Genomic DNA, 14,429 nt, shown 5'->3' on the forward strand with positions numbered 1-14,429 from the left:
GGTCTATTAACTTTTAACTGAAGACGTACAAAAGGCATCATAAGTGCCAGTAACTGATTTCTCCAGGTTCAGTGGACACTCCATAAACAACACATCAGCTGACAGTCTTTTTTTTTTAGTTGTACAAGGTTTTATTGTATTTATAGGTAGGGGTAGTTTTTTTTTTTTTTTTGGGGGGGGGGGGGGGCTTTTATCTGTATTTTTTGCTTCTTATTTATTCATGTTTTAAACTTAACTTCTATTCTATAACATTATTACTAGCATGTGATGGCACAGTTGGAGTGGAGTCAGGAGTTTATTTCACTGCCTGTTGTAGGTCTATGACTATGCATGTGACAAAAATAAAGAAACTTGAACTTGAAAAAAGAAACAAAGCCACACATAACTAGAGCTGAATCAGAAATATAAAATCAAAATTATTTTCCTCTGCAAACCCCCCCCAAACAAACTTAAAAACAATCACAAATAAAGACAGGGTTACAAATTCCTCTTTGTCTAGAAATGACTTCTCACCCCCTTCTAACCCCTTTCCTAGACTCCCCTCCTAGCCCTTTTTCACAGAGTCTGAGGCCTGCGCAGAAAGGAGTTTAGAGGTCATCTCCACAAGAGTGCACAGTGACAGGCAGTTGAGGGAGCCGCGGTGTTGGGTGCGCAGTTCCAGCAGCGCCTCCACAATCTTCTCCCGAGCCACTGATGGGTGAAGCTCTGACAGCTGCCTCATGAGCGTGCCAAAGGTGACCGTGGTGGTGTTGGTAGGCGGCTGCTGTGGCACATAGGTGCCCGTGGCCGTAGGCACATCACTGATGTTCAAGAGCTTTTCTATAAGACAGCGAACAGGCTGGCAAATAGAGATACAAGAGGTTACTAGACATTTAGCACAAGCCAAAGTATTGCACATATTTGAAAAAAATAGGCTATGACCCTAGTTTGTTTAGCTGAATACATGTCAAATCATTTCAATTAGTATTGAAGTATCTTTTGCTTTTAAAAATAAATAAATAATTAAGTGATACTGAATTAAAAATGAGATCTCATAATAATAATTAAAAAAAAAAAACTAACACATAAGCAACAACAAATGTGTATGGGAGATTTGTAGCATGCTTATGCAAGATGATCCTTTGCACCCATATGTAACCATTTCTCTGGTCCAGTGTCAGTCAAGTAAACAGAGTGTTCAGAAGAGGCTGCTTTCTCACTCACTTTGGGGGACATGTTGTATGGAGTGCTTGTCTTCACGCCCCCAAGCTTGGCCACGTCTCCTGAGGGTGCTGGTGTGGGGGCAGAGGGAACGTGGGGCTTCTTGAAGGTGTGCTCCCCCTCAGGGCCTGCTGCAGGTAGTCTGCTGACGCGCCTCACCTGGACGGGCTGTCCGTGGATGGAGGTGCCGCTGAGCTCTCGCGCCGCCGCCACAGCATTTTCAGGAGAGCTCACCGTCACTTTGCCACTCCTTTGAACAGTGGAAGGTCAGTGTGAGACTTTATAATATGGTTGTCAATAATAGCAGACCAATTTCGGAAGCTTAAGACTCAAGCTAAACTACTGAGGTAAATGGAACCAACTGACATCACTTTTAAAAAACAAACAAAACAAAATAAATACCATTTAGTTCATGTCTGTGGGTTCTCATTACTTGAAATGAAAGCATAATTTACCTGGACTTGTCCGACATTGTGAAACAAACATCTCTCGGTTGACATTTCTTAAATGCAAGGAACAGATCCTCCTGCAGAAGGTGAGTGGATTTTACTTAAGACTTTGCTGCCCTCCTATGGCAGTCAATGAGCAATGCACAATCATTCCTTCGAAGAGCACAAGCAGGTAAGCGTGACACTGTGTGTGCGTGCGTGCATGTACCTCAGTTACATCTTGATGGAAGTCTGTAACATGCAAGTGGCCACTGGAACTGACACCATCACCATCTTCCACTATAACAAAATGAAAGTGCATGAGTGAAATGAGTGGAGATCAAACAAGACCAAATCAGACCGACAAACGTACCTTTTCTGTTTCTCTCACTCTCAGTTGCTTTTCTGAGCCGCTCCTCTTTCAGGCTTTGGCCAGCAGCCCCAAGTTCCTCCTCTGCATCGTACCAGGCCTCGCTGGTAACATTTACTCCCTCACCACCACCTGTAGAAATTAATATAACAGGAACAAAGCTCCTTAGAGTAGCTATGTCTGAAGGCCTTGCTTTTGCTTAGAGCACAAATGGCTAAAGGCAATTGCCAAAAGGCGGAGACTAAACGCTTAATTCAATCCTAATTTAATTTAGGGTGGGGTTGCAGCTCTTACCCGGTCTGGTGGATCCATGGGATGGGTCGGACTTCTGGGTCTTCACAGACACCATTTTGGAGCTTTTCACACCACCTGGCTTTGTGTGTGGCACTGCATGCTTACCCGGGGCATCCTGTATGAAAATTAAACATACACACCAAAAATATTTCACTGGGGAACAGAATGGATATATATGTATACATGTACATCACAAAAGAATAGGTAATGTAGCAAACCTTCTGGGATTTTATATTTGTGGCAGGCCTTTCACCTTCAAGTGAATTGAAGTGCTTTTGTGTGTCTTCTGTTTCACTATGAAGATGAGACTGAAATCTATACAGAACAAGGAACACTTGGAGATGTATTTGAAGTTCAGAATGTGAAGGTCAGCGATTAAGCATCATTAAATAATACTACAACTAATCACTACACACTTGCTATACACTCACCAAAGCATGTACTTACTCAAGTGGACTCTCATCTTCCAGATATTCATTAATTTTCTGTGTAAAAAATATGTAACAGGTGGGTTTAAAAGCAACCACACACACACGAAAGTGAACACAGCTGAAAAGTACTGTACATGATTCTACCTGTGCAAAGTACTGTACGCGATTCTACCTGTGCTGGGGTGTACGGTGCCTCTATGTGGAGTCTCTGGGTGTCCACAGAGAGCGGGTTTAACTCATCCAGAGCAATCCCTGAGAGCACCTGCCTCCTCAGCTGGATGTAATCCTGCTCCAGGGCCCGCAGAGTCTCAGCTAAGCTCTCAGGGACCCCACCAGTGCTTCAAGGAGGAAAAAGGTCATGGAGGCTAATCATTTGGGATGCAACTTTGTACTGTATGTGAAAGTTCTGTATGTGAAGAGTCTGCTCTTTGATACATCTGTTTTCAAGTGTAAATGCTCTTGTAGGTCCTCTAAAAGGTCGATGCAAAACATCATCCATCAACTATCCAGCAGTCAATGGAAGGTGGTTAATTAACAAAATGGAATGAATACCTTTGGATCAACAACTTTCAGATGAAAGTTAGACGGCACCTGCCTTTGTAATGTCATCTGAAACAACTTTCAGTTGTTGCATTTGTAATGGGCCATCTGAAAGTTGTTTCAGATGACATATTACAAAGGTGCCTTCTTCAAAACACTCATTAGGACCCACAAATCAACCACGCACTGAGAATCTCACCATTGCAGCTGGCTCTCCCCCTGTACCGAGGTGTAGTATCTCCTCCAGCAGTGATCCTGGCACATGGAGTACTGCAGAGCCAACAGCTTCAGCTCTGCCTGCTGCAGCCTCTGACCACACTCACACCCACTGAAGAACATTACACAAGCAAAAAGACCATGTTCAACTAAAGATGCATACTGTTGTTATTATGGTTGTGTCTGTCTATGTGTTATGTTGGGTGTTGTAGGTCTCTGTATTTATACGTTTATTTTTTATAATTTGTTTTATTTTGTACAGCACTTTTTGGTGAGTGAAAGCTGTGTTTAAATGTGTTATATAAATACATTTTACTTACTGGTGCCTTCAGATATGCAGCAAACCGCACTTGTATCTTAACAATTCATAATATTAAAAATAATATGAGAGATTCTGAGAGCCTGGGTTTCACCATTTTGTGTTGTTGGAATCCAGCTGGCTGGCTTTCAGCTGCTCCAGTTCCTCTTCCACTGACTTCAGTCGCAAAAACTCCTATGGGACATATGAAGTTGAAAACAAATCAGGCATTTAAGTGTGAACATGGCGTTTAAGACTTCAGGGACGACCATACTCACCTTAGTAAGGTAATTGAGATCTGCCATGTGGACCTCCGTGATGACACTCTTGTCAGCAGTGGAGGCCTGTGAGGTCTGGGTGTCTTGATCAAAGCACATGGGAGAGTCCATCTCAGTGGAGGCCTGTGAGGTCTGGGTGTCTTGATCAAAGCACATGGGAGAGTCCATCTCAGTGGAGGCGTCCGTGGTCCTTGGGGCGGCTACACACTCCTGCGTAGACGTGAAACGGGCTCGCAAGTCGCCACTGGCATCTACCATCTGGTTCACAGTGGCAGGAGCAGCTGATACTGGCATTAGGACTCCAGACTTGTCTGGACTGATCGACATGAAGGACTCGGCCATTGACTGCTCGTCTCTAGATGGGGTTTGCAGACTCTTTTTGATGTCCAGCTTCAAGGGCAGATCCACATGTGGTTTCTGAGATGGGGAAGCATGGGGTTTCTCTGGAGTGACTGAGCAGTTGAGCCACGGCTCGGAGTTGACAGACTCCTTCATGATGCAATTATCTCTGGTCTTTTTCTGCAGGCTGTTAGTGTCCAGGTTGGTCCACTCCGAAGGGTACTTCTGGCATGACACTGAGATTTCACTAGGGAACAACCCAGCAGTGGGTGTCATCAGGCTATTCTCTGTGCTGCCCCTTGTGGCCATGAGGGAGTCAACACTAGCCTGCTCGGTGGACAAGCTGCTGTGGAAGCTGTGGTATTCTGGGGGAGTCTCTTTCTGCAGATCCAGACAGCTCCTGTTGTCTGTGACATTCCTGAACTGTGTTTGGAGGACGGGGTAAGCTGGAGGGGAACTGCCCTCAGCCATCTTACTGTGACTCTCCAGCTCCATATCCAGGGAGAAGCTGGCCTGCACTGATGTGTCTTTGAACGCACTTGTGGTTACACTCTGAACGCTGCTCCGACCCTCTCGCCACTCCTTGGAGAAACGTGCGCCTCCTCTTGGGCCAGGAGAGGTCAGTGAAGTGCGGCTGTCGTCAAGAGCTGACTGGAAGCCGCCCTGAGCCACCTGGTGGTCACCAGGAGCACCAAGGCTACTGGTCAGCATATTTCGGTCCTCCTTGGCATCTCTTGGTATTACAGTGGCCCCGCCCTTTTGTTCTATGCAAGACAAAAGTGAAACTGTCAGAATCAAAATGACAAAATTAACACAAGAAAATCATTGCTAAAATTATCTTAAAAACATCTGTTGTATTACTATAGGGGATGAGAGGAGTAACTTTTACAACCTGTCAAGTACATCCTCTCCTCAACTGCTGGGGAATGAACAAAACAGGTTCTGCATGTTTCAGACCCTGAAGGACAACTTGTCCCACACTTTTTACACCGAGACACCCCATGAAATGCTGGCAATCTGGATCTGTTCGTCAAAAACACATGGCAGGAGGTGAACTGAACACACAAGCCACAAGCACACACGGCGGTATAAACACATAAGAGGCGAGGCCAGACAGACAGACACAGACAGAGAAATACACATACATACATACTTGTTCAACTGTGAAGCTATTTCTTCAGCAGCTCTTCTTATCTGTGCTGCAAGGGTGAGATTTGAACATATTGATTCACCCTACACCGATAGGCTACATGTAAGTGCAGAGGTCAGAGGAAACAGAATAGCAATAACTCACGCTTTACATGGACTATTCCGATAGGCTTAGCAATATCAAGAGCAGGATGATTTAGAAGAAACTGATGAAGACCTCCCTCGTCTGCCAAAGAAAAATATAGGCCTATTCGGAAAGCACTCACACCTTATTCCTGTTAACATGTGAATGTTACTATTGTCACGCAAATGGTATTTTATGTGTAACATAATTAACCATAACCTCAAAATTACCATGGATTACTTTCCTATCCTCATTTGAGAGGCTGGAGAACCATGTCAGTAACCTCTTGTCTTCCAACTCCAGACAATACACAGAGTTCACCAAATCAAACAAGGACCTGGAAAAAAAGACAGAATTGTGAGTGCAATGGTGAGTCACGCCTGTGTTTCTATGGCTTAACAGGACTGCATTAATGACTAATCAACATACTCAGTTACAAGAACCTACCAACCTGTAGAGCATAAACTTCTTCGCAACATTTTTGGACCAGTGGGGATAATCAAGTTTACAGACAGCTGCAGGGGTTTAAACAAATACATGGTTAAATGTGTTTGGCCCTTTTCTAATCCATTTAATGGAGAGTTCACAGTGCAACAACAGAGTTAGCTACCATAAGGTAAAAGTAGTTTACCTGCCCTTTGACCACAAACAGTGGCATTAATACAATATGATAGTTTGGTGGCCACCAGTAGCCTAATATCTACGTCCAGACAACTTACCACTGCCATCTTGGTATTGGCTTTGGAAAGGAATCGACTGCCACGTTACCGCTGTGGCATACAATTCAGGTTCTGGCATCGGCTGGAAACGCCACATATTGGGTAGCCTAAGTCAGGAAGGCTGCACTGCTACATCAAATAAAAAAAAAATAAAAAAAAATAAACAAGTAGAAATGACACACAGTTTGCAACTCTGTGACAACAAATGGGTCTTCGAAGGTTTTGACCGAAACACTTTTAACATTAAATAATCTTGAAATAAGATTTCTCCCTACCGTAGCCCTTCTTTTTCGCTAGGGTGTAAATTGGCCACAGCCAATTATCTACCATCATAACTGAGAAACACCTGTGCTGAAACACATTAGCCTGGGAACACCCTTCTCGATTATACAGCGGGAGTGGGTCTGGAAAACTTCCAGCTGGGTGTAAATAGTGAAATTAAACTTAAACTGGTAGCCTACATTAAACTCTTACCAAATCGTTTCAAAGTAGCAATCTTGTAGCCGAAGTTTTTAAAAACAGTTGTTCACTCAATTCCAAAGAAATACATGTCCATGCTGGATATCAGGGATATTGGAAACAGACCGTCGAGCCAAAGCGAGCTAGGCCAGGCCGTGCCGGGGCTAATTGCTTTCACATCTTCAGGTGCGGGTGCTAACTCACCATATTCACACGGCGGCCATCTTGTTTTGACGTCATGCTCAGGGTGGGAAGTTCGAGTTCTGTACGGTTGTGTGTGTTGTGGATTGTATCAGTTACGAATATGTCTGCTGTGTGCCTGGGTGTAATTCCTACTACAAAAGACGGGAAAAAGACAAAACACGTTCGTTCCACCGGTTCCTGACAGACACCAGATTGAAGAGAGAGTGGATTTCAAAAATTAGAAGAGACATCGGTACATTTTTCCAGGTAAGTGCATAATTATCTAGCTAGCCAACCGGTTAGCTTAACCCCAGGCTAATGTTAAAGATAGCCACTGTGTAACGTTATCATGCTACTTGTTAGAACGCAAACATGATGTCGTTTTATTTATGTATGGTAACGTTACGATGATGCCTTGATAGAAATGCTACGTCTCAAGCAGTAAGCTTGTCTTTTGCTGACTTCAGGGAAAGCCCTGGTCACTGTATGTAGGCTAACTGCAGCTAACGGGCAGGCTGTTTGTTGTTCGTGGAGATTAACGTTACGTCCAACACAAAAGTTTGTGCCAGACATTTCATTGAGCAGTGTTTTGTGCACCATGATGAGGCTGGAAAAACGTGCCTCCTGCCAGGAAGTGTCCTGTTCGCTTGGACAAAAACGACTCATAAAAGACCAATGCGAAATAGAGGGAGAGGTCAGTTAGTGAAAATTGTTTCACACGTCTCCTAATGTCATGTTTTAACCTAGGTCTGTCACAAAGAGTTGATTTATTCAGTTGTGCAAGAACTAATGTTTTATTATTACATACACAGCAATGAACCTGCTGGAGAGACAGAAGATGCCAGTGTAAGCTTAGACCTGGCTGGAGTTGACACTGGGTAAGACACTTAAAGTATTTCCTATGTCCATCTTGCAAAATATCACACAGCTGCTGCATAAGACATAGGCTATGTGTAGCAGCAGGGTATAACATGTAATCTCCATTAATGAAACAAATTCACTGTAGTAGGTTACATGGTATACTATACAACTTACGTGATACACATGCAGTTGGAACTGAACGTTTTTGATTTGTTATTGTCTCCTATAGTGCAGACCAAGTTGTTAAGCCAGCACCCCACTCTGACCATGACTATGCTGAACTCTCGGTCACTGGAAGAGCAGCTAGAAGCAGCACGGAAGGAGATCTCCTGCGTAAGGCGGGCAAATACCATCCTCAAGGCATCCTGTTTCAGCTTGAAGCAAAAATGATTCAAAGTTCTTGACATTCTACACTGGATTTCGGGTGAATAATTATCCAACATGAAGTCTTTTTCTACAATGTTGTTACTATAGTACTTTCTACAGTATTAGCAATACTTTGGACACAAACTCGTACAGTAATTTAATGCACAAGGAAAATAAGATTGTGCTGATCTCTATTGTACAGTAAAAAATAAAAGGCGTCGATTTTCTATTTTCTTCTATTCTATACTTATATATGTTTTTATAGGACAATGAGACACAGATCATTGTTCTTGTCCCTTCAGCCAATGGCAGAGGGCATGTTTTTTGCATCTTTTAGGCATGGAGTTATGTCAGTCATGACATTTCACATTCTTAACTGGAAATTAAATAAACTGAATAGATTCTAAAGCAACACAATGTAGTTATTTTACTTGTAATGCATTTAAACTTTGGCTTTAATGTTGATGCTACATTAGCTTACAACATGGACATCAATAAGGTGAACACAGTAGCTACAGATGAAGAAATACATTTTTAATGATAAAGTTGCACTCTCTCCAATTTAAAAAAATTAAACCATTTTGCTCCTGTAAGAGCCATCGGTCCCATGACTTGTGAGTGATATTCATGGTCATGCTTGAAGGAAAAGGTTCTATCCACTGTTCTTCTCAGGTATGAGCAGTTTGACTCTTGATTTGGGCATTTGATTTCAAGTATCATGACCATAATCTTTTTTTACTTAAGTGTGACAACTTTAGGTCTTGTTGGATTTGACCTTGTTAATTTTTAAGAGTGACAGGTTTGGACCCTAGGCCTAATTCTCAAGAAGGGATGTGCCAAGTTTGGGGTAAGGAGGTCTTACATTTGGTTAGGGGGACTGATTTGTATCCTAATTTAGAGTAATGAGCAAGAGTATACAGGAGGCCAACAAGGTGTGAGCAGTGCCCGAGACGTGCTTCACAGGCACAGCTGGTTTGTTGAATCCGCTGATCAATTCAACCTGAAAAAAAAAAGAAAATATATTTAAAACTAGGTCATGGCTAAGTATTTATGCAAAGCCTGTTGCTCAGACCGCACACAAAGTGTTAAGTTCATCTTGGGAAAAAATATATAGTATGCTAATGACATCATTAGCCTGTACCCTGTAAGCTGGCTCATTTTTAAACATACTGGGGTATGCCTTCGCCCTGACCCTGACAATATTGGCATTAGTCCCACCCTCCTTAACCCTGACTGAAAGCAGAACATAACTTGCATTAGTAGACAACTTTGACTTTGTTAAATCTCCGCGAAAATAAGCCAATAAAATGAAAGGATAAACAGGGAGATAAATAAGCTACGACGTGGGTTGCACACAAAAAAACATAAACTATAGCCTAGTTTGGTTAGGAAGACAGCCTGACCGGCTAACAGAGTATTCTACTGTGATACAAGAAGTTTACATCTTGAATCTGTCGGCAGTTTAAGGCTAACGATAACACTTAGAAGCTACGTTACCTAGAGCTCAAAATTCAATAGTATATCCACGTGAAACGGTCTCATGGCTACTAAAATCAGGCTGGTTTAAATGCAAGCCTGAGTTGTTCTGAACAGAAATGATAGACAAGGCCGTGCCTTTATACAGGTTTATCGGTGCAACCCAGTTAATAAAGTGGTATTAAGTTAGCAGTTAGCCATATCGTCTTACCTTTAACATCGTGGATATAACGTTCAATCCAGTTGCTGTATCCTTTTTTCTTAATTCATTTAGAGGTGCTGACCTGTTCATCTGTCCATGTTTCGATTTCTTGGCACGTCAAGACTGGTAGATAGGTTACGTTTTTGGACCATCTTGCCATACGTAATTGGGCTAATCACAAACACCGGACAGCTGACAGTTTTTGAGCTATTATGTTTGGACTTCCCCAGAGGATTCCCACCCTGAGCATGACGTCATAGAAAGATGGCCGCCGTGTGAATATGGTGAACTTGGGGGCTATATTCATGGGTTTCATCAGGTCCCTTTCCACAGGTGTATAAAATCAAGCACCTTGATTATCAATGCAGACTGCATGGTGCTTGATTAATACACCTGTGGAAAGGGACCTGATGAAACCCATCAATTGGTGCCTCTTGGCCAGTCGGACCTGCAGAGCAAATCTCAAAATTGGCTAAAGTTTGTATGGGTATTCCCAGACTAGAAACTCATAGTATATCGTGCTCTTTAAGTTGCCTCCTTGCAGGTGGAAATCACAAGTACAATTAACTTTAGAGCCAACTCGTAGCAAAAATTGTAGGCCTATGATCTCTAGTGCAATTATACTGTGCAGAGACGGACTTGTAGCCTACGCTAGTACATTATGAGACGAACCATGGAATGCATTACATCAATTTTCTATTAGACATTCTCTGGTATCGTAGGCCTACGGAAGTAGGCTACGGCGCTGCCACACTAAATTAAATAAAAAGGCTTAGCCTATTATTTAATTACGTGAAGTTTCTTGTTATAACATTCAACTAGCCCGCTTGCTTACGACGAGACTCAGGCTGCGCAGTCGGCACCCGCTTCCTTATTTGGGTTTTGGGTTGCCAGGTTTTAGCCTATGAAACGGTTGAAATTGAAACTAAGTGATCGTGTATGTGTGGGGTGTATTTCATACACAATCTGGCAACCTGAATGGATCAATGATTTTAAAATGAAGTTTGATGGCCATGCAAATTACAGGAGTTTTCCGGGAGAAATAACAAAACGGGAGGGTGCTGGGAGATGACCTTGAAATACGGGAGAAACCCGGGGAAAAACGGGAGTGTTGACAGGTATGCCATAACGCCAGTGAAATGCCTTGGCATTTGTATGATGTGAATGATAACATTTGTTTTTTGTGCATTTTTTCTCATGTACATTCTTCCAAAAATAGCAAATGCTCAAATTCCATGTAATCATGAAGCCATGGCCTACTGGTTAGCGCTTTGGACGTAACGAGAGGGTTGCCGGTTCGAACCCTGGCCAGTAGGCATGGCTGCACAGAGCGCCGCTGTTGTTGCAGGCAGCTCACTGCGCTGGGATTAGTGTGTGCTTATCATATCATTCACAGAAGTGAAGTGCTGCAACAGTGCAGGCTGCTGGAGAGAACAGCAAAGAAAATATTCAAACAGCAATAGCGCACTTTTTGAGATCACACTACAGTAGGCCAGCAGCCCGACCAACGGATACCTTGTCTTAGCTGAATTACTGAAGCTAAGCAGGTGTGTGCCTGGTTAGTACCAGAGACTTTATAATAAGGAGACACAGCACTCAAAAAATCCCCCATAGAAATGCATGGGGCTAGTTTAACGCCAATATTGTCTACACATATCCCACCCCTTCCTCGCCAAAACGTCGACATGTGAATACATTGAGCCAATCATATGGTGTGTTGTGAAGACATCGTGCCAATCGCTGCTGGAGCAAGCGTTGCAATATGGCCGCCAAGTGGAGGGACTTGCCTAAAAGGACTTTGTTAGTACTTGGATGGGAGACTTCCTTGGAAAACTAGGTTGCTGCTGGAAGTGGTGTTGGTGAGTGGTCAGTAGATGGCACTCTTCCCTCTGGCCAAAAAAGATTGATCCCAATGCCCCAGTGCAGTGACGGGGACACTGTACTGTAGGAGATGCCGTCCTTCGGGTGAGACGTTAAACCGAGGTCCTGACTCACTGTGGTCATTAAAGATCCCATGGCACTTATCGCAAAGAGTAGGGGATTCCCCGGTGTCCTGGCTAAATTTCCAACCTGGCTCATTCCATCTGGCTCCCACTGTAATTGGCTCATTCACTCCCTCACTCTCCACCTCAAGCTGGTGTGTGGTGAGCGTTCTGGCGCATAATGGCTGCCGTGCATCACCCAGGTGGGCTACACATTGGTGGTGGTTAGTGAGGTCCCCCCTTTCCATGTGAAACGCTATATAAATGTAACGTGTTGTTGTTGTTAGGCTAACCAGCCCGGCCCCACCGGGGATCCTCCCGACTCTCCCGATTGCTAGGCTACTGCACACAGGTGCAGAATATTCTGGACAATGCTTGGGTGTTCGCATCTGGATATAGGCCTATAACAATTGTTTAACCTTGTTCAATAACGAGAATCTCACCATGCCTTAAACCGAGCTTAAAATAGAATTTGATTGAGTCGTGTAAATGAGCATAGTATATTCTTGCCTCTCATTTCGTTTAGTTTCATTATCTTGAAATAACATGATATTTTCATGTAATAACGTGATAAGGATTTACATGGAACGTGGAAGGATTTAGCCACCTGTTGAGAAACAGAAGACAGCAGCAATCAGTTCTCGCATGTAACACTTGTCCTATCTACATTAATCTAGGTTAGGTGGGTGTAACCCTGGAGTCGGTCAGGAATGTCTGGTCAAAATCTCAAAAGGGCTAAACCCTGTAGATCTTGATGAACGGCTTCTAAGGTAGAGGAGAGCCAAAGGAAAACTGAATCCCTACTGTGATTTTAGTTAATTTTGCTTTCAACATTGAATCAGTTCTTTCAAGAGCACCCACACTTTGTGGATGGTATGCACATTGAGTTCTGAAGTCAATTTGCAATGTCTCTGACAACATTTTAATAATTGTATTCACAAATCGTGCTCCATTATCTGAGGTTAGTTTCTTGGGGACTCCCCATCTAGGCACGACATCTCCTATTAAAGCCTTAGCTACTGATAAGGCATTTGTATGCTTGATTTTTTTAAGAACATGTCAACTATCACCAAACAATATTCATATCCTCTAATGAGCTCAAACGGGCCTTCAGGTGGTTGGTGATGTCCTTCCTTGACTCTCATTGTAGGTGCAACATTACATTTTAGACACATAATGCACCTTGCACAATACATGGATGGCTGTAGTGAATCCTTGTGTAAAATAGATTTTCTTTGCTGTGTCATAGCATTTGTATTTGCATGGTCTAAGCAATTGATAGTTTAGCAATAATGTAAAAACAAGGCCTTGGAAGAACCGGCCAGCCTGTCGGGGTATGTACCCACAGACCATGTGTATTTTCCTTACAATTCTTCCATTTCTGTCTGTGATGAAGGACTTGGGATTGGTAGATTAATGTGAGCAATTTATTAGGTGGTGAAATGTGGCCTATTAGTGCCCCCTGTGTTAGATGTTAGTGTGACACATGATGGTATGGTAGCCATCTTTGATGTAGTTCGTGGTGGAGGATGGATGAGGATTGCATCCACTTTATATGTTTGTAATAAGTTGGCATCCATCCTGAATATTACTCTGTGTGCGTTCATAAATACAGTAAGTAAGTAAACTTGTATGATGTATACTTTAGTTTTTCAGAGTATATTGATATGTAAAGATTTAGTTTGAGTTTTCCTGATGCTAGATGCTAGGTGATCAGTAAATGCTACATGTGCCTTGGCTGTTTAGCAGTATTAGCTAATTCCTGTTATTATTATGCTAGTATGTGTAGCACTAGCGCTTATATTCTTATCTTGCATGTCATTGTGCAAGTGGTTGTTTCTGTTTGTAGAACTACACACACCCTTATGTCCATTAATATTAAGAGTCAATGCTGGACTAATAAATTCTTGGAATACAATCTGTGCATTCTTGCCAATGCCCTGCAGTGGTCACAATTCCCAACCAGTCAGAAATTCAGTCAAGTGATAAACCCTCATTACAATTTGGTGCCGAAACCCGGGATAGAGTGACTGCTGCGGAGAGTAAAGATGTTGCCATATGAGAAGAGAGATGTTACTCCGCCAGCTGACGCCCATCCTCGACGTCAGATTCGTCCCCCTGCCTGGATTGGCGATTATGACGTCTCATTGCTGCCGCAGCCTCAGTCCAGCGTTCTCCAGTGATGCAGGACTCCTACCATAGTCCTGAGTGGACCAGCGAGATGTTACCTCTTAAGCCAAGCACCCCAAACCCACTGTCTTCCAGACCAACTCCAGGGGTTTCACCTGCCATTCTGGAGGATTTGCGCCAGATCAGGGAAGATAACATGAGGCTTCAACTCACCATGATTGATTTGCAAAGGCAACTCCAAGAAAGTAGAGGTCCAGATCCATCACTCCCTCCGCCACCACCCCCTATGCCATACAACTCAGTCATGCAGCCATCGATGGCAGCCACGGCAGCCAGCCTGCCACATTTAGCACTACAGACTAATCCCCAGCCACCATCAAGACT

The 14,429-nt window shown here is 43.2% G+C and overlaps 1 protein-coding gene and 1 long non-coding RNA gene across 7 annotated transcripts; one reads left to right on the plus strand and one right to left on the minus strand.

Annotated features, from left to right (window-relative positions):
• Positions 1-173: 173 nt before the first annotated feature.
• LOC121701507 (RNA-binding protein 44-like) lies at positions 174-7,054 on the minus strand. 6 transcript variants are annotated; one of them, XM_042084134.1, is made up of 20 exons: positions 6,861-7,054; positions 6,387-6,515; positions 6,119-6,182; positions 5,898-6,004; positions 5,689-5,769; positions 5,548-5,593; positions 5,287-5,417; positions 4,236-5,158; positions 4,056-4,178; positions 3,893-3,972; positions 3,463-3,591; positions 2,896-3,061; positions 2,740-2,777; positions 2,511-2,607; positions 2,293-2,407; positions 2,002-2,130; positions 1,858-1,928; positions 1,656-1,726; positions 1,204-1,450; positions 174-838 (listed from the first exon to the last, which is right to left on the minus strand). In XM_042084134.1, exons 2-20 carry the CDS (start codon positions 6,481-6,483, stop codon positions 545-547), a joined length of 3,009 nt encoding a protein of 1,002 aa, XP_041940068.1. In that variant the 5' UTR covers positions 6,484-6,515; positions 6,861-7,054; the 3' UTR covers positions 174-544. The 6 variants fall into 6 exon arrangements, with proteins under 6 accessions (XP_041940068.1, XP_041940064.1, XP_041940066.1 ...); XM_042084130.1 differs by adding an exon at positions 6,662-6,752 and having other exon boundaries at positions 4,056-5,158; XM_042084132.1 differs by having other exon boundaries at positions 4,056-5,158; positions 6,387-6,512.
• Positions 7,055-7,151: 97 nt separating this feature from the next.
• LOC121701573 lies at positions 7,152-8,371 on the plus strand. The gene is made up of 3 exons (XR_006028015.1): positions 7,152-7,295; positions 7,841-7,906; positions 8,119-8,371. It is a non-coding gene; the product is annotated as an uncharacterized LOC121701573 (long non-coding RNA).
• The last annotated feature ends 6,058 nt before the right edge of the window (positions 8,372-14,429 follow it).

Source organism: Alosa sapidissima, chromosome 2 (genome assembly GCF_018492685.1).
Source record: "Alosa sapidissima isolate fAloSap1 chromosome 2, fAloSap1.pri, whole genome shotgun sequence".
Lineage (NCBI taxonomy): Eukaryota > Metazoa > Chordata > Actinopteri > Clupeiformes > Clupeidae > Alosa > Alosa sapidissima.